General features: G+C 39.5%; 2 protein-coding genes across 3 annotated transcripts in view; both read right to left on the bottom strand.

Moving 5' to 3' along the window:
- Nucleotides 1–483: 483 nt before the first annotated feature.
- LOC113031464 (ubiquitin-conjugating enzyme E2 E1) lies at nt 484–16,477 on the bottom strand. 2 transcript variants are annotated; one of them, XM_026183563.2, is made up of 7 exons: nt 16,131–16,477; nt 15,598–15,746; nt 13,375–13,558; nt 12,840–12,890; nt 7,278–7,410; nt 3,380–3,527; nt 484–769 (listed from the first exon to the last, which is right to left on the bottom strand). In XM_026183563.2, exons 3-7 carry the CDS (start codon nt 13,527–13,529, stop codon nt 672–674), a joined length of 585 nt encoding a protein of 194 aa, XP_026039348.1. In that variant the 5' UTR covers nt 13,530–13,558; nt 15,598–15,746; nt 16,131–16,477; the 3' UTR covers nt 484–671. The 2 variants fall into 2 exon arrangements, with proteins under 2 accessions (XP_026039348.1, XP_026039349.1); XM_026183564.2 differs by lacking the exon at nt 16,131–16,477 and having other exon boundaries at nt 15,602–15,735.
- Nucleotides 16,478–19,528: 3,051 nt separating this feature from the next.
- Nucleotides 19,529–24,386, bottom strand: part of LOC113031613 (ubiquitin-conjugating enzyme E2 E2) — a 36,325-nt gene continuing 31,467 nt past the window's right edge. The window contains exons 5-6 of the mRNA XM_026183846.2: nt 22,842–22,989; nt 19,529–20,364 (exon numbers count right to left, since the gene is read on the bottom strand). Coding sequence (XP_026039631.1) covers nt 20,267–20,364; nt 22,842–22,989 — 246 coding nt within the window. The 3' untranslated portion in view covers nt 19,529–20,266. The remainder of the gene's footprint in view (nt 20,365–22,841; nt 22,990–24,386) is intronic.

Consider the following 24,386-nt stretch of genomic DNA (forward strand, 5'->3'; position numbering starts at 1 on the left):
AGCAGGTGCTCTTCTTACAGTTGTAAAGGTAAACATGACAGGTATAAACAAAAAGAAAAATGTGCATTTTTATGGATAAGCTAAACACTTATTTAGCATATATAAACACTAAATGCATCTACTTTCAACTAAATGACTCCATAAAAGCTAAACAGGGGTGCCTGACTATCAGTCCCCTAATGTACGTTTTCAGTTTTTAAAGAGGGTCGGCACTGCAGTCGTGTATACAGCTTCTCTTTACTACAGTTTATGCTTTGTACTAGTGCTTTTGTTTACTGTACATCTCATTTATTTTGGCAGCTTTTCTTAGGCTATAAATGCCGATGGGTGTGTGGCATGCTTCACGGTGCATTCTTGTGCCTTCACAAATATTTTTACAATGCTTGCAGCGGAAGTTTCAACATGCACAGAGTTGTATGTGGAATTCAGTTTTCAATTAACAATGTTTTGTTTTTTTAAAAAGAAAAGAGGCAGACTCATCACTTCCTTTCCATTGTGTTCCTTTATTACCACGTTTCTGGAGATAACTTAATCAGGAAGCAAAAAATATACCAGACAATAAAGTACTAAAAATCTGAGATAGAAATAACACCCCCTCCCCCCAAAACAAGCAACCCAGCGACCCTTTGACCCTCCTCCTCCTTTTCCTGCTGCTGCCGTCCTCTGTGGGTTTATGTGGCGTATCGCTTTGTCCACTGTTTGGCTGTTCGGTCATGTTCTGCTCTGTTAGTCGTGTATTGGGTGGCGATGCTTCCCACCAGGGGATCGGCTGGGTGAACAGAAGAAACGGGAATAATCAGAATAAATTGGAATAAATTACTTTAGAAACATTTCGTCTGGAATGCATGTGCAGTACATTCAAATCTGTTCTTCCGATTTGCCATCTAAAACCTCCAAATGACAGTTTAAGTTATAAATTAACATTCCACCATGTTTGGAATTAAAATTCAGAGCTCCCGGAAGCGTCTTCATGGCAGGGTGAAAAGGTTCGATAGTCTCTTTAATACAGATTAAAAACTTCAAATAAAAAAAAAGCTCGTAGGCTGGTCGGCAACAATTTAAGACTTGGAAAACATTCATTTCGACACCACTTTTTCATGATCTCTGTGCATGAATGCTACAAAAACAAAAAACTGAAGCAAATTTAAAAGGTTTCAATTGTTTAAGAAGTTTTTTGTTTTTTTTAATTATTGAACATTTGGATCTGAGCAGTTTCTCAGTGACACTGACTACTGTACAGTCCTCATGCTCTTATTTTGAAAGATTAGTCATTCTCATACAACTGCAATTTACTTTTTTGGAAAAAATAAAATGATAAAATTGATGGTTTACACAAACTTGAGTCACATGTTTCCATTTTATGAAATCATGTAAATGTTTAGGTGGACCGTCAGCTGGAATTCACATCACATTTCTAAAACTGCACCTCACTTTGAACTCTGCCTTCTTTCTTAATGCTTCATGCTGCATAAAAGCTAAATTACACCCTCTCTTTTACAACACGGCTGCTGTCTTGTCTTTCAGACAGGTTCTCCTCACTGGTGAATGAATCAGAGTAAAACTTTTATGCTAGCTGCCTGCAGCAGCATGCTGAGCACATAAAATCTGACCGCGTTTACAATGTGCAGCTTTGGGGTCATGAGATCAGAGTTCACAGCTGTGGAAGGTATGTGGTAAAAATACGGGGTCATCAATTCGAATGGTTGTCAAAGCAGCGGTGCGACGCGCACTCCTGCAGTAAATGTGGAGCAGCAGGCTATTAAATTTGTATCAGTTTCCCACAGTGTGACAGTAACAGCGCATGTCAGTGACTGAGCAGGGTGAGGAAAAGAGGAAAACTTTGCAGCGCCTCATTTTTAGAATCCCTGACCTGAAGCAGCCAACTGGCAACAGTGCTGCTATTCACCAAAGACTCTTCAGTCTCACACTAAGTAAGATACCAATAAAACCAGTGTGACATGCATTAGGGAAGGGCCATTCATCTAATTTTTATTTTTATTTTAATCACTCCTTTGGCTTCCAATGACGATGAACTTTTTTTTTTTTTTACTGCCTCAGGAGACCTGCACATTGGTGACGGGACAAGTGACAGAGAGCTGACAGCGGCGATCCTGACAATGCCACGATTAACAGGCTCAATCTGAAAAACTTTCACGGCTTTTACTTCTGTCCAGTGAGTCTGCCCTTTTTGGAGGTACAAAAACCCACTGCTGTAAAGAGAAAGGATGCAGTTGATTTGATGATGCACTGGAAAGAGTGCGCGTTTCACAATTGTAAACCTGTAAAAAGATCATTAATGACTTGACATCTGAGGGTCTCTCACCTCTCTGCTTTTGGCAGCAATGAGGTTTGTCACATGACGTGATGCAGGCATTGCTCAAGAGTTGTCCGCCATATTGAATGTGACAGTTGGTGGCGAATTGCCATGGTTACCTTTAGTTTTTCAAGTTTGTCTGCAAATACTTGCTAATGATTAGCCGAGTGGTGGTAAAACCTGAAGTTTTACAAACTGGAAATGGAAAAAGTTCAGCTCTCAGCCAACATGTTTTCAAAAAGGGGCAACATTTTATCTTCCCTCCTCCTGTTTGTATCGCACTTCTCATTTGCATTACAGCTCAGCGGGACAGTGTTTTGAGGACCAGTCTGTCTGTAACGCAGCTTCTTCCATTACTCTACACCAGCGGTCCCCAACCTTTTTTGTCCCATGGACCGGTTTAATGTCAGACAATATTTTCACGGACAGGCCTTTAAGGTGTCGCGGATAAATACAACAAAATAAAATGACAGGACCAAAATTACAAAAAAAAAAAAAAAAAAAAAAAAGTATTGTGTAAATGTGTAACTTTATTAGCAGCGTCCTCCTGAATTGCACTAACCACATCGAGAGTAACATCCTCCTCTCTGCCCCTTAATGCTCTCTGGTCGCTATGGTAATGCATAATTAATTCTTTCAAAATAAGACAAACAACTACAACACAGGAAAAGACCCAGGGAAACAGAGTTAACGATAAAAACCCTGAAAATCATAAATTTCACGACCGAGCCTCAACTCTCACAGCCCGGTACCGGTCTGTGGCCCAGGGGTTGGGGACCACTGCTGTACCTTACATGAAGACGCTACATATAGGAGTTATACTTTTACATTAAATCTACACCATAAACAATGAATAAAGTTTTTCAATAAAAAACACCAGCTGGCCCAAGCCTGGATGACCCAGTTTTCCCTTCACTGCGTTTGTTTTTCATGGGCACCAGATTACATTGAAATAAATCCATGTTTCTTAATGAGTAATTGTCAGATGTTACAGCTGTTACAAAAATACATCTTTGCTTTCTGAGTACTCAAATGATGCAGCTTTCATCAGCGTGCATGTCTTACCTGGGTTACAGTCAGTGAGCAGGGAGCAGATGGACAGCAGCACCTTGGAGATGGTGAGCGCGGGGCTCCAGTTGTCCTTCAGGATGTCCAGACAGATCACCCCCTGACTGTTGATGTTGCAGTGATAGATCCTGGTACGGAAAGTTACCTGCAGACACAAAGATCCTGCATGAAAAACACTTAAAAAAAAAAAAAGTCTGTACTGTGTTCTGCATTTCTCTTCTAACACTCCTGTATTGATCACTTTCACATGTGTTATTAAAAACAAAATTAAGCACTCACACAGCTCAAAATATGACAAAATATTTGTTCTGTGTAGAGAATTTCAGTCAGTGTTGGACTGCAATGAAACCTCTTCAGTAGACAAAAGCCCCCTAGTGGCTGAAAAGAAGTACGTCATCTTAACTGTCTTGGAAGGAAACCTCACTTTTCCTTATCAGTACAACAATCAGCCATAAACAGTGAGTCATTTACAGTAAATGTTCCGTGTCAAAACTGAATGCAAAATTATTGTGGAACAAGTGAAGTGTGGAAAACATTTGGAGGAAATTTGAGTCCTTTTCATCTCAGCGTACAATGTCTAATACTCATTTCCCCCCCCAAAGAGACGAAAACACTCAGTTTATGCGCTACTGTAGCGTGACTCAAGATTTCCAAGAATGATAATTGGTTTTTGTCTCAGTTGGTCATCTCTGGTATTTATCATGCTGTATCACTTCTCACAGACATTAAATATAATCTAAGACTAAAAAATAAATTACAGGAAACACACAGAGAACCCCACCAGGGTGATGGTGGGGTTCCCCCAAATCAATTTTACACCCACCTGAAGTGCCACAATCTAAACCCTTAATGTTGCTTTTTTTCATGATTACTTTTGTTCAGTAGCAAAACTGCAATAACTCAATGTGTGTAGCGTGGAGGAGTAGAAACCAGCACTTCTTTTCTATTATAATTCACTGGAAAGCTTTCACAGGTCATGTCACCACGATGAACAGGTGACTGCTCAGAACAGAACTTCTGAGATGTCTCATTTTGATCTACATTTGACACCAGGCTCATCATCTAACCATAAAGAAAGTAATTATTTGTGTACTTTGAGGGCCTGTAACTTCAGTTTTTTCATAGTATGAAAATAAAATATTGCATGATTTTGAAATTGTTATTTAAAAAAAAAATCAAAAAAAAAAAATCTGGGAGTCTGAGGGTTCAGATAAAAGACGATGACCAATTTTTACTGAATGACTCGCATGGTCATAAAATTTTCTCCTCAAATAACTTACTTATGAAAACAGCCAGTATATGTGTTTTCTTTTTACATGAATTTATATTTCCATCATGAACTGAAGCAGCAAAAGCACGAAATTAAAATCTGATTGCGTCAAGTGTCCCTAACCACAAACCCCAAACAAAAACCACCTACACAGACATGAATAGTAAAACGCTGTGATTATCAGAAATGTGCTTACATTTAATCTTCAGTTTTGCTTTTGTTTAACAGAGCAGATTTCCTGTTGATATTTACATAACAAAATAAATTTTACTCAAACATAGAGACCAGATGTTTATTTTATTAAAACTAAATGTAATGAATGGGCCAATTAAGTATAAAGGGCTATGCTTCGGGTTTAAATTAGTCTATTTTTAGCATCATTTAATATTTTGTGGTGGTTTATTACTTAATTTGTAATCCCATCAGAACAGGTTGTTTCCCACTGCTGTTTGGGCTTTTTACCATGTATTTGTTTTGTTTCATTCCACTGGGAAACGGACTTGATGAAACTATACACATCCACTGGGATGAGAGTTTTCACTGTCACCGCTGTGACTCTGTATGTTTAAAAAAAATGCTGCTTAAATCATTCAAATAATCCTCTGGGGGAAAACAAATGAAACACTCGTCCAGTCATTTGTAAACTCTGTAAATGTGTGATGCTGATCCAGAGTAAGCAGCTGAAGCAGTTATATGATGGAAAAAGAAAACGCTTCCATTTAGGAAAAAGAAAACGCTTCCATTTAGGAAACAAAAGGGGCGACCATGGCTCAGGGGGTTGGGAAGCGTATCTGTAACCGGAAGGTCGCCGGTTCGATCCCCGGGCTCTCTGTCCTGGTCGTTGTGTCCTTGGGCAAGACACTTTACCCTACCGCCTACTGGTGTTGGCCAGAGGGGCCGATGGCGCGATATGGCAGCCTCGCTTCTGTCAGTCCGCCCCAGGGCAGCTGTGGCTACAACCGTAGCTGCCTCCACCAGTGTGTGAATGTGAGAGTGAATGAATAGTGGCATTGTAAAGCGCTTTGGGTGCCTTGAAAAGCGCTATATAAATCCAATTCATTATTATTAACATGAAATTGCAAACATTAGCATTAGCACAAAATAAAAAGAATAATGCATAAATGCTTGAATTGGAAAGTAGAAGCACCGATTTCCCAGAAATCTGGACTGAATCCACTTTTTTTTTTTTTAAACTCTGTTTGGGATAATTAGGCTGTAATTTTAGAGGTTAAATGTGACCATCATGAGCTGCTGTGTTGTTACAAAAGCAAGAGGAGCAGGGTCTCAGTAAAAGCAATCTGGCAAACAAAAGGTTGTACAATGTGTTTGTTTTGTGTGTGGGAGTGGAGCTGGAGGCTTTTTTGTGCTATTTGAACATGTATTCTATAGCATATTTAATACAGTGTGCCTAGAGAGGGCGTGTTTTCTCTTAAGAGATCCATGTTTATAGTCACCGTCGCTAATAAAGAATAAAGCTAAGTTTTACTGAAGCTTGGAGCATCATTTTGTTTTAAAAATAAAATGATCTGGTGATTTTCACATTCACAGGACTGGTTGTCAGAAAATCGTGTGTACTACAGAGCTTCACAATGTTAAAACCTCTCAGCAACATGCAATGAAGCACAAAATCTACAGCTTAAAAAAAACAGACCAACAGATGATTAATACGGTACTCTTGTTTGAGTAATGACTGAAAACCACAGTGCTTATCTGTGTCAAGATTTTTTTTTTTAAAATGAGACAACATATTTTGTGTAAAGTCCTGTATCCTGGTATTATGAAACTGTACAGTCTCAGTGAGAGGTTAGCAAAGGTAACTAAAACTCGATGTGAAAAACATTTTAATTAGACAAAATTAAAATTAAAATTATACTATGTCCAATATATTTCTGAACATGCTCAGTTTTGCCTTGTAAAAACTAAAAACTAAAGTAAAACCACAGGAAAAAATAAAGTGAAAGAACCAAGCCCACACTGGAAGCAATCTGAAACTGAACTGAAAACATAAATAAACACCAACGTGTTTTTGGAACAGTGTGGGGATGGAGATTTAACTGGAAGTCAGTGTGAACAGTTTTTTCTTAATTGTTTGTTTCGCATTTTTCTGGAAATTATTTATGACAAAAAATCCCTTTGGGATATGTGTGTTTATTAAAAGGAGCACACTGTATATTTCTACTTTTCCTGCTGTTTGAAATAAAAATATTCTTGATAAGAAGCGAGCAAATGTGTAGCTAATAAAGCTCCATCTTGGTATCTGATAAAACTGATTCTTCATAAAGTAACACATCTGTTTTCTCAAGTTAACAGATGTACTGACTTGAGAAAACAGACGGGGTTTTTTTTTTTTTCCCCCAACCCTGCACTGTCAAACTTTACACCGTTATGCAGAGCTACTTTTATATCAGGTGACATCTGTTTGTTTTGCTTCATTTAATAACCCAACCTTCCAACTTTTGGGTTAAACATAGTACACCTTGTCTTTTAAATCAAATATAGTCCTTGAACTCGATTTGATGTTGTTATCTAAAACCCTGCAGCTGAAACAGTTTCAGTCTAAACACCTGCTGCCTGCTTCTGAGGTACAGTTAACAGACATGAGGTTCTAGTATTGTGTATCAGTACCTTGGGGGGTTTAAAGGGGTAGTCGGGTGTGAAGGCGATATCTAGGAAGAAGACGCCTCCCTCGTACACAGAGCCCGGCGGTCCCAGGATGGTCGACCTCCACTCATAGATATTGTCTCCTTTTGGACCAGCACTGCAATCAGAAGGATTAAATTCATTTAAACTGGATTTATGTTCTGGTGAAGCCACAAAAATATTCTGAAAACATCAAGGTACACTTAGTTTATTGCACCACCCACATAAGCCTAAAATACAATATTTATTTGCTGCTGTGCCATGAGTCACATTTTAAAGAATGAAAGTTCTAATCTTTGTCGGTCATCTCTGGTGTTTATCATACTACATCAATAATAACGAAGGAGGGGGAAAAAGCTTTGCCGATACAAATCTCATCTGCAAACAGACAACATCCACAGAGCAGACACACCGACGCAAATGAAGTCAGAAAGGGAGGAAAGAAACAAAGAAGAAAAAAAAAAAAAGACACCCACACACAGACTGTAGATTACAAGCTGCACAGTGGATGTGCATCAGCGGCAGTGATCAAAGCAGTGTGTACTACAGTATGAAAGTCACATTCATTCACATACTGTGTGTATAAAACACAATGAATCACAATAAAATTCACGTTTACTGGCAGCACGCCGAAGAAGGCGTCAAAAAGGAGCTAAAGCTGATGATAAATGCCGCGTTTGTAATTCGACAGATGAATTCAGTGGGCTGTTAAAGGGAAATCCCACCCAAAGTAACGCCCCCCCCGTAAAAACGACATTTGACAACACCTCCTGTAACCTTAGCGATTAGTTCTAACATCTCAGTAAAGATCTGGTTTTAATAGCCATTAGAATAGTATCCGGATTTTTCTAAAGGTTGCTGCACAGGCAGCGACCTCCCTCGCTAATGTCTGATGCACAGCCAATCATTCTGTTCTATAAGCAGACCTGAAATATGACAGAAACCTCTCAGTTCAGAAAAGAGCTTCAAGAGTCACTCCTAACCATTTTAAAAGCAAATTTTTTGTCTTACTAATGGTCATCTTACTTACAACTTTCCATCTGCTGCCCAGACAGAAGGAGAGAAAAAAAAACTACATGCACATGAACCTGGAAAATAAATATTTAATTCGTCATTGTTGACGCTAATTTACATTGTCCAATTTGAAAAATGTGTAGCTGAAACACTCTGTTACAGAGAAGGAGAAAATGGGAAAGAGGAAAACAAAACTTTTTGTATTTTGGGGTGCAACGATACTCGTATCGATATTGAACCATTTGATACAGTGCTTTTGGTTTGGTACGCATATGTATCGAACAATACAAAATTTTTAATTTATTTTATCAACTTTTCTTCTGACGATGCTGTCTGTGTTGAGAGCTCAGTGGATCTGCGTTCGACTTATCTGCCTAGGCTGCACTGTCGAGCGCAGATCCACTGAGCGCAGCGCAAGCTAGCGAGACAGAAGCTAAGCTTGTTGCAACATGGCAAATTGAACCTCCCCCACCCTCATTCAGGCGTTTGGAACTATTTTGGTTTTCATGTGAAGTATGACCCTGAAGGTAAGCGCGTCATGGACAAATGTAAAACACTATGTCGGATGTGCCACGCAATGCTCAATTACATTGGTGGGAACTAGTGCGTTAGCGCAGTTAGCTTGTTAACGTGTTGACGCCGTCCAGCCGCACGCACGGGGCGATCCGCGGTAGCTCGTTAACGGAGATTTGCCGTGTTGTGGCGTTAACGTAATTTCAACGAGATTAACGCTGACAGCACTAGTGGGAAGACAACGAATATGACTGCACATTTACTCCGACATCATCCTAGTGCAAAGACAAGTGGAAGCAGACAAAAACAACAAGCACACATGCTACAAACTTTACCCGAGTCATTTAGACAGCCGTTAGCACATGATTCTCATTATGGGGACCTGATATGTTTAATATGCTGCTGAGAATATAGCCCAGAAGAAGCGTATAGTATAGCTTTTATTTTGGAAAGAGCCATTTCTCTGTAATAAACTCTCTTTTCCAAAGATGAGTGATTTCTCGATCAGATAGTTTTTTATTACTTTGTTGTTTCAGCAACATTAAATTTAAAAACTGTACTTTTGAGTTCAAATATATATTTATAATTTTAATAAATGACAAATTAAAAAAGGCATGAACATTTTTTTTGTATCGAAAAAATATCGAACCGTGACACCAAAGTATCGAACACACATTCAGCAAATGTATCCGTTTGGCTGTTCTGTCTTGAAAACTGCAACTTCACGACTTCCCTACATGTGACACGTGTGGGAAACATCTGTAAATTCCATTAACAAACACTGGACAAAAAAAAGAGAAGCACTGTACTTGTAGCATATTTTCCTTCAAACATAGAGAGTCGAAGCTTTTTCCCTTGAGCATCATTCAGAAGATGCCAGAGTTGAAAGCAAATCCCCAGTGATGCATCTATGCCTCATGATCTGTAATCTGTATTGATTTTTCCTCAAAGCAGCCCAGCCTTTATCCCTCTGACATGTAGAACATGCGGCTGTGAACCCCTCAGGGTTCATTGCTATGAGCCATAATATCAGTATTGATTGAAAGCTCCTGTGGTGCAGCAGGGACGCTGGGTAGGGTTAGATATTGCGCTCTTCTGTTCGCTTTTAATCAAGGTTAGCACAGAGCTTCACTGCCAACGACAACATGGAATATCGATCCAGGGAGAACCATCTGGACTAATTATCTGGATGTTAAAAGATATAGCAGCAAATGTGATAGATGAAAGGCTCTGACTTTCAAGTGGATGAATTCTAATTATAAGACTCTTTCCACACTGCTAATCAGCTTAAAGTAGCACCCTTATGAGACATTAATGTTGCCGTCATATAGGATATGACTTACTTGAGCTATATTGGTCTAAGATAACTGGACTCCACCTACCTCTTTTATGGGTTAAAACAAGGTGGTGCATAGTTTGAAAACAGCAGGATGGCTATCATGTTTGCACTATAAAGTGTCTTCAAAAAGGACCTTTGAAACAGTCGCAGTACTGTTTAAACTAGAATGACCTTATAGGACAGGAAGTGACAGGGCCAGCTACTCTATCATGAGCTCTAAACTACATTAACCTTTTAAATGATTTTAAATATTCTGATTTTTTTAATGAGGTGGATTTGGCCTGAAAACATGATTTGTAGAATAAGATGTAAACCTGTCACCTGTAGCAGGCAGATAATACTGAATTATTGTTATTGACTCAGATTGTACAGGCCAAAAATCAATCAACCAACAATTCAGCAGGCTGCACCTTGCCTTAAGTCACCTGTTTCAAAAAAAAAAAAAAAAAAAAAAAAAAAAGACTTTTCTTCACTATGTAAAAGTCACGAGTTAAGACAACAGCTAGATTATCTTCATTTGATGATTCTGTGCCAGGATTGAAACAAACATACAGCTCTTATAATGCTTCCTGCCTTCACAACATAGACAACATCTGCAGTGGCTTCTAAACTTGTTAAACTACTGAACAACAATTAAAAGAGAAAACAAAAAACAAAAACAACACACCGTAGGGTGACTATTAGATAAACGTTGTGCTGTGTGCATCCCTGTAGCCAACAGTCTGATTTAGTAAACAGGCTGAAACTTTTCTAAACACATGGCACGTCGAGTAATGTGAACATGCCTGAAGGGGACCATTTTCGGCTGTTTGCCACATGTGAGAAAGGAGCATCTGTGGGAAATATCCTGACCTCATTCTCCTGTCTATAAAATGTCTGAAAACAGCTGGACATCTACAAAAGCGAGAATCAGGTAGAGGCAACAACATGAAAGTGGCCAGTTTCTGTCTGATGCCTGAAGGAGCCCGAGAAGCTGCTGTTTTCTGAAAAGTGGCAGCAGTAACAACTGAAGTCAAAGCAGAAACCGCCGTTTCTTTTAGGACTGTGGCTGTGAACTGACACCAATTCCTGTTTCTTTCATTTATCTGCAAACATCCAGACAGCGTTCATTTGTGTGATGGTCTGTAGCCTGAGGTTGTTTGTCTGATCTGCTGAGCCACAGTGGGACAGATTCCTCTCCCTCTCTCCCTCCTTTCAGAGAGAGGTCAAAGGTCAGACGCAGCTGCCGAACAGCCACCTGGAGTGTGGCGGGGCTCAGTGATTTGCCTGAGGACACTGCAGGCAAAGGCTAAACTCAAACATGTCAGTTTTAAGCACAGTCTTTCCGATCACAGTGGTGCATTGCTACTTTTAACATTTAAGGACTAAGTTATTAAATAATCACTACTTTTCCCCAAGAATCTGAAGTGGTATATTTAGTATACTGACTGTTAATGTAAAATACCGCAGAATAAAAAGATTAAAATTGGATTTGTGTGTGTGCAGTTTGTAAAGTGTCTAAAGTGAAGATTTCTAGTTAAAAGTATAAGAAAAAGAAAAAAAAAAAAGAGTCCTTATGTATCGTATATGTTTAGAAGTTTTTAGTTAGAAACTAGTATTTAGTAATTACAAACATTTGACATAATTACACTAATCATTACAAGCTCTCTGAAATGTTTGTGTTTAAATATGCAAATACGGAAATGCATGCAAGTATGCATTAAATAGAGATGTGTGAACACTGGGTAATGTTCAGATATCGCATCGTAAAGTGTTTAAAAAAATAAAAATAAATAAAAATAACTCTGGATATCCCATCTCTGCATAAATCTGACGTCGGTCATCAGTCAGAAAAAAACCATTTCACTTTTTTCAGGAATAAAATGCTCAATAAATCAAGTTGAAGGTGTTAAAAGAACACGCTTTTCAGCCAAAGCTCTGAGTGTATAGGCAGGAATACTACTGCTAAGCCTGGTGGACCTAAGAGCTGCTGAATAGAAGATTTCAGGATCAGAGCATGAGACAATTTGTGAAAACAGCCTTAAAATGTGCACATGATGGAATTCATTTTAACTGGACACTAGTATTCACTGCTTAAAAAAGTAATAAATATCAAACTTCACCAGTTGATTACTTACATAAAGACTTTTTTGCATTAGAGGCCCTAGTTCATTAAATATGCACTAATTTGTCTAACTTTACATTTCCCCTATTGGTGCTCTAAGTCGGTGAATAAATACGTTTGGTTATGGAGACATACATGACATGCAGCAAAAACCCACATATCTACATTTCATAATATTCTAAGTAAATGATGAAAATGATGTTTCCCAACTAGCCCCAGCATCTTGACGTGACCTTACAAGCTGAGCTCTAAATAAACTCAGTGCAGCAACTTTGTGAATTCTGGAGAAATAACCCTGCAATGCTTTCTAAGAATGTACACAGGTGTTAAATATAAGGAATATCTTGGAAACAGCAGCCAATTATTAGTTTTAGATTAAAAAAAACAAACATTTTATCTCCACAGCGGACAAATTCTGAAAAAATGTTAACCATTGTAATTATGATCTGGATTTGACCACAGTATTGCTCTGTATTGTATATTACAGCGGCTGGTATCTGAGGAAAAATACAGTGATGGGTTTTATTACCAGTGCAGCTAGGTAGATAATTGACATGTGGTACAGAGTGAAACCCACCTGCAGTTTGGTGGAGGGTCCAGTGTAATGTCAGCCAGCTCTTTTTGAATCCTGCACATCAAAGAAATAGTCAGTTACAGTAATAATTACTCCAGAAATCACAGAATTTACGACTCAGACCCTCTTATTTAAATATGAAATTTACATATTCACTTAGGGATTAATTAATGTAATTTCTGCTACAATTCCTTGTGTAAAAGAACAAGTGTTGGTGAAAGTGAGACTGAAAGTGCAAATATATAGATATAGACAGACACACAGAGACAGACACACACACACGCACGCACGCATGCACGCACACACACACACACACACAGAAGAGAAAAGGGAAGTGCTAAAAGACAATCTTGTGGTGTGCTGAAACACATGTCTCTAATGGACTTCTTCTTATAAATTATGTTAAAATTTACCCCTAAAAATAAACCCACAGAATTTTTGTTAACACAGAAACCCCCCAACAATCAAATTCTTGAGATTAAAGAGAATTACGGGGATGTCCTTGAGATACTTCTGATTTATGGTTTAGGTTTTTTACCGTTTAGCGCTGGTGGAAAGCAGCTTGGAGTTCTTGCTCATGCTGGCTTTGCTCTCCCGTTTCTTCTTGCAGAAAGTGTCCTTCTGTCTGGTCTGGCTGGAGGAAGGCGGCGATGACGAAGAGCTGGTGCTGGCACGGGAGTCTTCATCCGACATACCGGTTTGGTTTGGAGAAGAGCCGGAACCTAAAAGGTGGAAAGCCAAAAAGATTCAGAGTCATTTCTAAATGGGGCTTTTGTTAATTTGACCTCCAAGCAGCCATTTAATAAGCCACTTCCATGTTGTGAATGTTTAGAAGCACAGCGGAGGGTTGAGGAAGAAAAATAGAGCTTTAAACCACCTTCATTTGCAGCTGAAGGTTTTTTATGTGAATGTATGGCAGACTTAACAAGAACTGGCTGAATTCTCCAAATACTGAAGCAGAGGAGACGCCAGAACATCCTTTATGAAAGAAAGAAGCTCATAACCAAGTCTGAACCGAGACTATACATAAAAGTATTACTAGTTCTGGTAAATAGACTGGTTCTTATAGAGCACTTTTCTACTCTACTGAAGCATTCAAAGCACTTTATACAACATGCCTCGTTCACCTATTCACACCAGCACTTTTTTCTATGCTTAAGTGCTTTCTATCTAACAGAATGTGAACTTGTGTTAATATCTTCTGACCTCTTCTACCCCCTGAGCTACAGCCTCCAACATTTTCTGTTTGAGCTTTTCTTCAACCTCAAAATGATCCAAAGCATATTTGATGTTTGATATTGTACCACAAAATCTCATTGCGGTCCAAAGAATTTGTTCATATTTAATTGACCAATACAACTTATAGAAAATAAAATTAGAAAAAAAGATCACCTAGATGGTGATAAAATATATATGTGTTTTATTTACTGAAGTATAAAAGTGTCTTAAACAGGGGTTTCCTGGCATTTTTTAAAGTCTGTTTCAATATACTCAAACTTAAAATTGTTTTTTAAATGATCAGAATTAACAGAGTCACCGAGCTCTGTCAAGCAAGTTAACGCAGACCCTTTGTCTTTATAAAGGTCAGAGTTGTCCTGGATCACTGATGGGAATTGGTTTCACTTCAGGGGCTATTTATGCATTTTAAAGTCCATCTCCTGGACATTGCAGTTTCGCCACAGAAGGTCGACTTCAGCAACATCCCGGGGGGGGGGGGGGGGGGGGGGTGTAGGAAAGGTGATCAGCAAAACGAGGTGAAAGTGTTTATTTAACAGCAGCCCCGTGGAGTTTTTTTCACCAAATCCGAAGCGAAAACGAACCGTTCAGCTCCAGCTGCCCTCAGAGGGCGTAATTAAGCTGGTCTTCCGCCTCTGATCGACGGTGGCCTCAGAAGAGCACCAGCTGATCGGTTTTCGAGACGCGGCGATGCGAACGTTTCGCTGCGGCTGAAATCTTTCGATTTAAGCGAACTCGATTTCGAGAAAACGTCGCTTCGACTCGATTAACTGGATGCAGTTGAAGTAATTTAGGTTACATAATAAGTCAACAAAGACAACACGTAAATGTGAGCAATATTTAGCGACTGTCTGTTCAGGTTGTGGGGGTACGCGTGTGGGAGAGGAGGTAGCGCAAACAAAGCCGTTCGCGAATGCTGATTTAACGTTAGCGTCACGGAAAACGTTAGCTAACGTTAGCAGACGAACAAGCTAGCTAGCTAGCGCTATGTACACTAAAACGAATAATTTCACAGCCAAGAAGCCCAGTGTGCCTGACGAGGGGTCAATGCTAAAAAATTCAGATGATTTTAAGTTTATCCCTGTGGTGACACCCTCCACCAAAGCTAATGCTACCGGCTAACGCCCCCCTTGTCCCCTCAGATCTCCCCACTCTTACCCCAACTTCAACTAGCAAAGACTCTGGCCTTCTGCAGTAATATATATTTAAATGTCGGGTTGTGTAGCACCACACATGGTTGCATCGTATTCTCGTATATCAAACTTGTCGTATGAAGGGTGTCAGTTTGAGAGTGAAACATTAAACGCGTTAGGTACTAGCCGGGAGCAACAGCTGCGCTCCAGCACATAGTCGGAGCCCGTTTTCCGTGCGACTAAGTGATAACCGCGACCTTCTCGTTCGTGTGCTCCTCTCTTTTTAAACCATCGACTTCGACTGAAAAAACACACGCAGAGACGCAGACAGTTCACATGAGTCTGATAAATAAATGCCATTAAGCCATTTTTTATTCGCTAATAAAACTTACCCACTCTATTGTGTCTGGACCTCCGCCACAGTAGAGGCTAGCTGGCTGGTGCTTGTCGCCCTCTGCGGAACGGAAGTAGCCTACCGCGGCTGCAGTGGGCTGAACTGCACCGGTCGTACTCTGGAAACAGTACAGGCCTGCAGCGAGTGCTTCACGCAGGTTACATAATAATTTTTAAAAAAGTTTATTTCGGGCGCTGCAGTCCAATTCAGTACACAAGAAGAAAGAGTAATGATTAGAAAACAAACAGGCAGTTGATTCTGTGTTTCTAGAAACAGGAGGAATATCTTAAAGTTGGCTCAGTTGCAGCTATCATTACTGCACCTTTAATTAATCAGCACATTCATTAAAGCATTTTAAGCTTGAGCAAAATCCCGAACGCAGCATTACACAGTCAGGGCCGTGCATATTTGGACAATGACACTGCTTTTGTCTTTTCTCCTGCACACCAGTAACTGTGCAGTGAAGTGCAGGCTTCCAGGTTGATTTGAAGGGGTTTAACGAAAGTATTGAAGTAAGTGTCTCATACATACCACCGCTTTAGAGGCTTAAAAGCAGTTGACCAAGAAGCCGTTTCATACATGGGCCTTTCCCTTATTATTCCATGAAAGATCTCAAAGACGTCTCTTAGGATATAAATATTAGACCCAACAGCTGAAGGAGGCTGAAGAAGAAAAAAAATCAATAAAGCAATAAGAGCAAAAAAAAAAAAAAATAGCAGTAGCCAAATCAACAATCTAGCACATTATGTGACCTGGAGGATCACAGAAGGCAGCTAAAGTGCATGGGCTAGATTTACCAAACAGTATGTGAGGTGATTATTACACACTGGTCACATTTGCAATACCTAAAGCAGATAATCTGAAAAGTGTGATGTTCTGTCTGCTGTATTCAGGAGGTCTTATTTAACAGATCTTTAGCTATGACTAAGCTGCTGCCTCATCGGCCACAGAAACTGACAAAAAACCCACTTAAACTGACCACATGTCTGTGGACTCATCCAATAATTACTCACAACGTGTTATTGCAGGACCACGAGTTGAAAGTATTGCAACCAAAATTGGCACGAAAGCACATTTTCACAGTTTTGAAAGGTTAATGGCGAATAGTTTGTATTTCTGTGTTAAAGGCGCATCAATTCTCTGCGCTTGTGCCTGCCATTATGTGCAAAAAACAAAACAAACAAACAAAAAATTCAGGCCCTTGTTATTTGGGCTGACCGTGGCTCAATTACTGATAAATTACATATTAATAGATTTGTAAGGGAAACGTGCCTTGCAGCTGTTAAATGACCCACGAAGTACATCATGATGCAGTTACCTGTGGAGGGTGCGCAGGTTTAAGAGGTTAATGGGGTAATTTAGTCAAACGGTGACTACTGCTGTGCTTTGACAGTGGAATACTATTTTCTTTAACCAATTTCAAGTGTTGTTTTCAAGGTTTTTGACTATCTGTTTAGGCACTTCAGTGAAGTTATAAAGTACATCGAGTGGAAAAATTTAGCCTAAAATGCTGTAATGGACTGAAATTGGAATACAATTCTCCTTTATTATCTTGGAAAAAAACATGTACTGTACGCGGGCAATAAGAACAGCATGGGAGCCAGCAAAGGTTAGATTGCTGTTTTAAAAGCAACACATCAACCTAATCCTGTAATCTAATGTGTGGTAAAAAAATGCAGTTGTTTTAAGCACCAATTTAGTCTGAGATGGAGACTTTATCTCGTTTGGCGAGCAGCCTTCTGGCCAGTCTTACAGTCTAATGGCCACATTATTACTTATGCAAAGCACCAGCCAATTGGAGCATTAATCAGGAGAGCAAGCGAAATACCAAAATCTGTAAGAAACAAGGGATCAGTCAGCTCTTGTTCTGTTGAAAAGGCTTAAAAGCTTTTTGCTCTATGACTCATTTATGATTCAAACATGGCACACCGCCAAAATATATTGTGTGAAGTACTACAAAGTTTAGTTTGTGTTTTTTTTTAATCCCCCTTCAGGTCCATTCTTTTGTTTTGAATATTTTAATAGTTCTGGACTCACTGTGGACCCCAGTTCACATACATAAAAAATCCTTTTTAAGGACTGGATATTTATTTTCTTGGAAAACATCATCAATTCTACCAATAAGCAGAAGGGATGTACTGACCGTTTAATGGAGAGAAAAAAAAAGTACATTAACCTTTTTATTAGAACGGTATAAACCAGGGGTATCAAATATAAGGTCCCCAGGCCATAATGGCACACTGAAAGGTCCAATCGGGCCCACTGGAGGCCTTTTCAGAGTGCAGAAATTACAAAGGGCAACTTTTGGCTGTATTTCGCATCAGGAGAGCTTTTTTTTCTGAATGGGTCATTGCAGCTTTATAACTTTTCTACTAAGGTGGTTACACCAAAGAGCCACCGTGATGCGTTTGTGTTTTAAAACAGTAATCTTCCTTTGAAATGACAGTACACGCCACCATTTGCTGGTCCCCCCAGCGGCTCCCTGGCAAGACGGTCCTATGTTGGTAATATGTTAAATAAATGTGAGCACAAGAGAGAGGAGACATCCTACAATGAGCTGAAACATTAAGTCATTTATTTCTGCATATACAACTTCCCCTCACGATTTCCTGTCGCCACCCCTCCCCCTCCCTGTACTGTTCTGTTTTTAGTGACCCCCCCCCCCTACATGGCCACCTCTATTCTTAAAAAAATATATATCCGGAAAAAAAAAAAAAGACATTTTCAACTCGCACCATTTTCCAGGAATATTTTGTTATATTTTATGTTCTTTTTTTCCTGGCATGAAAGGAAGGAAACATAATGACATTTTGAACATTTCTGGTTCGTCTCTCCACCTTCATGCACTTTATTTTCTTTTGCTGAACAAGTGACAAACCTCATAATAAATCAAGTTAAAGATGAGCTCATGTTTATTATGGTTATTCAACCTTTGGTCTCCATATGAATATGTCCATGTGAATTCCTATGGTTAAATGATGGTGTAATAGTTTTGGTCGTCGTAAACAGGCTAAAAGCACAGGTAACTCAATAAAAGCAAACTTTATTTTTTAAAATAAATTCTAAAGTTGTTTTTAGTTCAGTTGACTAAATTAATTAATTAAGTCACGTCCTCTGGAGCTAAAAAAAGAAAAAGGAAAAAGAAGAAGCCAGTGTGCCAGAAAAACTGCAGTTCCATTAGTGGCCACTTGAGGCTGGTTCCAAAACAGCAGAAATAAATATTTTTACAGTCTGGACTAAAAGGGCTTGGGTCTCTATAGTTAACTTTCCCCTTGATCACACATCCGAGGGAGTGAGGGGGTAATTTATTTGTTTATGTTTTTATACTCATCCATCTGGATAACAGCAATATATTCAGAGTTATTGAACTAGTCTAATGGAAATATTTGATAAGTAACACAACCTGTTATGAGACAAAGACATTCTAAGATCTTTGTCTTTTTCAGTTTTGATGGGTCAAGAGCTCAGATTTTATTAGCCTACAAGCACCCCCCCCCCAAAAAAAAAAACAAAAAAACAAAAACAAAACAAAACAAAGTCAGCACAGCAGGAGACAAAATTCTAATGGCTTCAATGACATAAAATGAAAACCAATCGGGGACTACATCCATCTTTTGTATACAGTCTCTGCAATATCTTCAAAAGGTTTGTCTTTCTGTCCACAAACTGAAGGCCCATTTTGAGTTTCTGAGGTGTAAGACTAGCTAACTTAAAAACTTCACATCACATTCATGTGGGTAATAAAATCTACCCCTCACCCAGTGTGTGCCAAGAAGTGCTGTAATGTTTATGACTGTAATGTTTCATAATCAGGCGTGTTCGCGTATGTGAAACATGCAACATCAGCAGTCAGGAGGGTGCGCGACTGAATGAACAAGTGTAAATATTTAAGGGTGAAGAGATTGCAGTTACACACAGAGAGCAGAGCGTTTTCTCACAAGCCAACCACAGTGTGTTTTATTGGGTGCTTCAGTAATACAAGTGCACAACAAACCACTCTGCAATTGCAGAGGTGGCGGGTAGCCAGTAAATATACAAGTCCTGCCTCTTTCACAGGCAGACCTATACTTTTGCGGTCTGCCTCAAAAGCCTTTGAAAAAATACATACAGTACAAACAAAATCAGAGAAAGTTAAAAAGCATGAAGGAGCCACTTTCCTGTTCCATGCAGATATCATACTGGTGACAACCAAAAAAATAAAAACGAGAAAAACAAAGTAAAAGCATACTCTGCATGTTTGTTCCAGGTGCCACTAAGAAAATGAGAATACATAATGTATAGCTGAAGGACAATGCTTATGATAATTATAATATTCTGTGTTTTTTTTTTCTCCAATACAATACTTCCAACATTCAGATATTGGAAAATAAAAATCCCAATCTACTCTTTGTATAAAAAAGAAGCTTTCAAGTCAACAAGGAACAAAGGACTTTTTTTTGTTTTCTTTTGTTTGTTTTTTGTTTTTACACAGAAAAGGTAGATAAAAGAGGGAAGAAGAAGAAGAAGAGGAGAAAGAGGAGGAAGATGGAAGAGGAAGGGTGACAGGAGGGCAGATTTACCGCTGCACTTAGTGAGTGTGCTTTGACAGACTAAGGGGTGAGAGAGGTAGAGAGAGGTTCAGTGAGGGGTGAGGGAGGTGAAGGAGGGGGCGGGTCACGGCAGGGAGTCTATGTGGCGTATCTCTTCGTCCATTGTTTGGCTATTCTGTCATGCTCTGTTCTGTTGGTCAAGTACTGTGTGGCGATGCTTCCCACCAGAGGGTCGGCTGAAACAGAGAGAGAGAGATCAATAAATCTTTATTACAGACTCAAAAGTCCAGATGTAAAACAAACAACACGTCAAATAAAATAAGCAATGGAAATGCAGCATAACAGAAGAATGTAGATCATTATGGTTGAGCGCTCTGGTTGCCAAACAATATCAAACAGAGGCTCATTCAAGCAGTCACTGAAGGAAAACCTGTGGATCTTTATTTTGATGTAACTGATTAATCTTTCTTCATCACTGAACTTTGCCTGCTTTCATTAATTTTAGTGCACGGTTAAAGTTGTTGGATGTATTTAATGCTGACTAGCTGTGCTTTGTGTTACGGCCATTGGGAGTCCTAATGAATAAAGAAATAAACGAACTGTCCTAAAGAAATGGTTTCCAAAGTAACCGTTTTCCCCTAACTGGCCAAGAAAACCAAAAACAGCAATATTTATTCCAGCTCTTGAGATGAGTACACTCTGCTCTCCGGTTTAGACACATCCCTGCATGCTGGAGGGCTGCTGTCAGATGGCAGCAACGTTTACAAGGAAACTGCCTCAATCTTTAAATTTGGCAAACTAAACAAGCTGTTTATCTGCACACACCGACAGACTTTCTTTCTTTTTAATCCTGCGAGTTCTTAATCCTAATCCTATGTTTCGGAGAAAAGCAAAAAGTACTTGTTGGTTAAAAATGTAAATGGGTTTTGACGTGTGTCTTTGGCTTCAGAGAACAAAAGCAACATTATCTGATAGCTCACAGTCAGGGTCCTCACTGATGATGGTTTAGACCTCAGAACCTTAAGTTAGATGCTTTGTAAAAGAAACCCGCTGTGGATGGGAGCAGCTGAAAAGATGTTTTTCCTTTAGCTTTTAAGCTTCTTGATAAGGTGGACTGATAAGATCTTCAGTGGCTTTTTGCCTGCAAAGTTTTGATTGCTTCACTGCTGCTGTTATAAATCTGTTTGTTGAGAAGACTTAAGGCTGCCTGGGCTGGACCTTAATAACTCTGATTCATGAACAAGTTCATGAACAGGTTTCCTGTTTTACACTTTGCACATGTCTATTTTTAGCCGCAAACGTCTTCCTGCTGTGCTTAGAATCATTGCCATCGTTGTTACGCTCTGCTACTGTGTGTAACATCACCACAGCCCTATAAACCATTTATCCTGGTGCTCTGTAGGTGTCACCATAAAGAACAAAAAGAACAGAACACAGCCCAACACTGGTACGGTCAAGAAAGCAGTCACCCAGATTTTAAAGTTGTTTTTCCCAGAGTGATTCGTCTTTTGAAGATGCTGAAGCGGAGACTCTCTGAGCTTCTGTACGAGAGCAGTGAAACTGCAGTAAAGACCAAGCTGCCCGTACAAAGCAAGGCGTGCACCTGCACTTTGGCTAGTGCTGCCATTCACCAGGGCAACAAAGGCAAGTATAAACTAGGAGTAAGAACAGTCTCTTATTTTGGTAACCGTAAACACTTCCTGTATTTGAAAACAGGATACACTTGAAAAAATATTGATGTCTAAACCTCTGACTTTCGGTACTTTAATTACATTTAGACTTTCCTTGTAATTTTGTTACACAAGTAAAATGTTAAAGTTAATGGAATTGGGTCAAATAAAATTTACTAGACTCATATAGATTGAGTTTATACCAAGCATATTTTCCTTAATGAATAATAAAAAGCTTAAAAAAAAAATCAATTTGATTTTATTAAAAACTACTGCTGAAGAGGGCCAATAATTATTTTTCTGAGTGTATTAACAGCAAACTAAAATCTCTGTTGTTCACATTCACTTTAGCCTGTGAACTCAAGCTGCTGCTGGAAAAAAAAAAGTCACTGGACCAGCAGCTGGCCAAACCTCACCCGAATAACTTTTTTGCAGTATAGCTATGAGGAAGACTCTTTAATAGGGTCTCATCATACACTATACACCCAACAATGACTCAATTTCAAAGCATTAAGCTTAAAATTAGTGTAAATAACGTTAACATTTGATAACCTTACATTTTTCTACATAAAGTCCTGAGTTTCTGCTACTTCCTGTCTCACCTCTTCAAGTGTAGCTGCTTAATGGTTGCAGACACTGTGCAAACATAACATCTTGCTCTGAAGCCACAAAGCTAATAACAGCCCAGTGTTTTTTTTGGTTTGCTTTTTAACATGACATTGTGTTTTTTCTTATAAGACTGTGGGTCAGTTGTTCTTTCCTGGTGCGAAATGTGGTTTTGGTATTTACAACTTTAAGCTTCTAATTGTGCCAAATATCTGTCAGCATCTGACGGCCTTGGGGAAACAATGAGGGCTTGAATTGGCTGTGGTTTCCTTAATACACAGGAATAGTTAGCATTCTGGAAACATAAGACCACATTTCACATCAGAGTTAAGTAAAAACAAACACTGCATTCAAAGGACAGAAAGAAGGAAATGAAGACAGAACAGTTACCTACATTAAAAAGTCTCTGGCCATAACAAACAGCATTAAACAGATACCTGGGTTACAGTCTGTGAGCAGGGAGCAGATGGACAGCAACACCTTGGAGATGGTGAGGGCGGGGCTCCAGTTGTCCTTCAGGATGTCCAGGCAGATCACCCCCTGACTGTTGATGTTGCAGTGATAGATCCTGGTACGGAAAGTTACCTGCAGACACAAAGACAAATGCACTTTAGAGAAGAAGGGCTTTAAAAAAGAAAATAAGAGAAATATTTGAGATTTTCCCATCAGTGTTGTTTATGTTTTTATTTGGTGATCTCTGCATTAAACAAAACATGAGATCCCTTTTTCCCTTTGCCTTGTGGACATCATACCAGGTGAATCCAGAGCTGATTGTCAAGGAAGAGCTGTTGATTTACTGGCTGCTCTATGTAACCACCCTCAAATATCACTGTGAGCTCTGGGGAGAAAAGAATAAGACTCCGGGTACAAGGGGTGGAAATGAGCTACCTATGAAAGAGCTCCCCTTAGAGACAGGACGAGGAGCTCGGTCATGCAAGAGGGACTCTGAGTAGAGCCGCTACTCCTCCAAAAGGATCCAATTAAAATGGTTCCAGCTTCTGATCAGGATGCTTCCTGGATGCCAGCTTGGTGAGATGCTTTGTGCAACACCAACTGGGAGGAGACCCTGGGGCAGAACCAGGACCTTGGCTTCCCTGGGAACACCTCTGTCTCTTCTCCAGAGAAACTAAAAGCAGTGGCATTGGGAAGGCATCTCTGCCTACACAATTAAGATTAAGGCACTGACCTCCCAGCCCATTGTTCCTTCACTGGGCTGGTTTCAGTCATTATGCAAATGTACTGTTTATAAGGTTGGGGAAACCTGCAGTCAGCTGAGACTGAAGAAGTCACTTGGCTGAGTGACGAAACGTTTCTCCCACAAAACGCTACGTCCAGATGAGTAGAATCAACTTTTGGAGATTTACTTACCTGGATGATTGAGCATGCATCAAGACATCTCTGCCTACACTGTTAACCTCCCACCCCCCGGCACCTGGATCCAGATAAGTGGAAGTCCGTTTTAATTCCATAAACACTAACACTCAACCAACACTGAAAGCCACCACCCAGCAGAAGACGAGTAAAAAGGGCAACAAATGATTAAGCCTGTAAAACCAGCATGTTAGCTGTAAGTGGGATAAAATAAAAGATCTTAAAAAAAGAATATGTTACCATGTAGTCTGATACTTTCAGTGATAATAACAGGTGAGACAGAGGAGGGCAGCTTAAAAGCTTTTCTCCGTTACTCACATTAACACCGATGTATCAGCATCAGGCCTAGTATAATGGGTCTGCCTGATCGCTTCACTGAGGGCCATTCTGCACCATTTGTCACAGTTTCTGGATCAATACTGAGCCATAAATACACAGTTAATCTAAAACAGCTGTTTTTATTATTGTGAACATGATTATTTTTGGTTTTATCCTCTGGAATTTTTCACATTTTTATATTTTTGCTGAAACTGGCTGGCCAACAGAGGGCAGCATGGTGTAAAAACAACCGAGCACATTGAGAGTTGATCAGCTTACCTGTCTCAGCAAAC

Source organism: Astatotilapia calliptera, chromosome 11, assembly GCF_964374335.1.
Source record: "Astatotilapia calliptera chromosome 11, fAstCal68.1, whole genome shotgun sequence".
NCBI lineage: Eukaryota > Metazoa > Chordata > Actinopteri > Cichliformes > Cichlidae > Astatotilapia > Astatotilapia calliptera.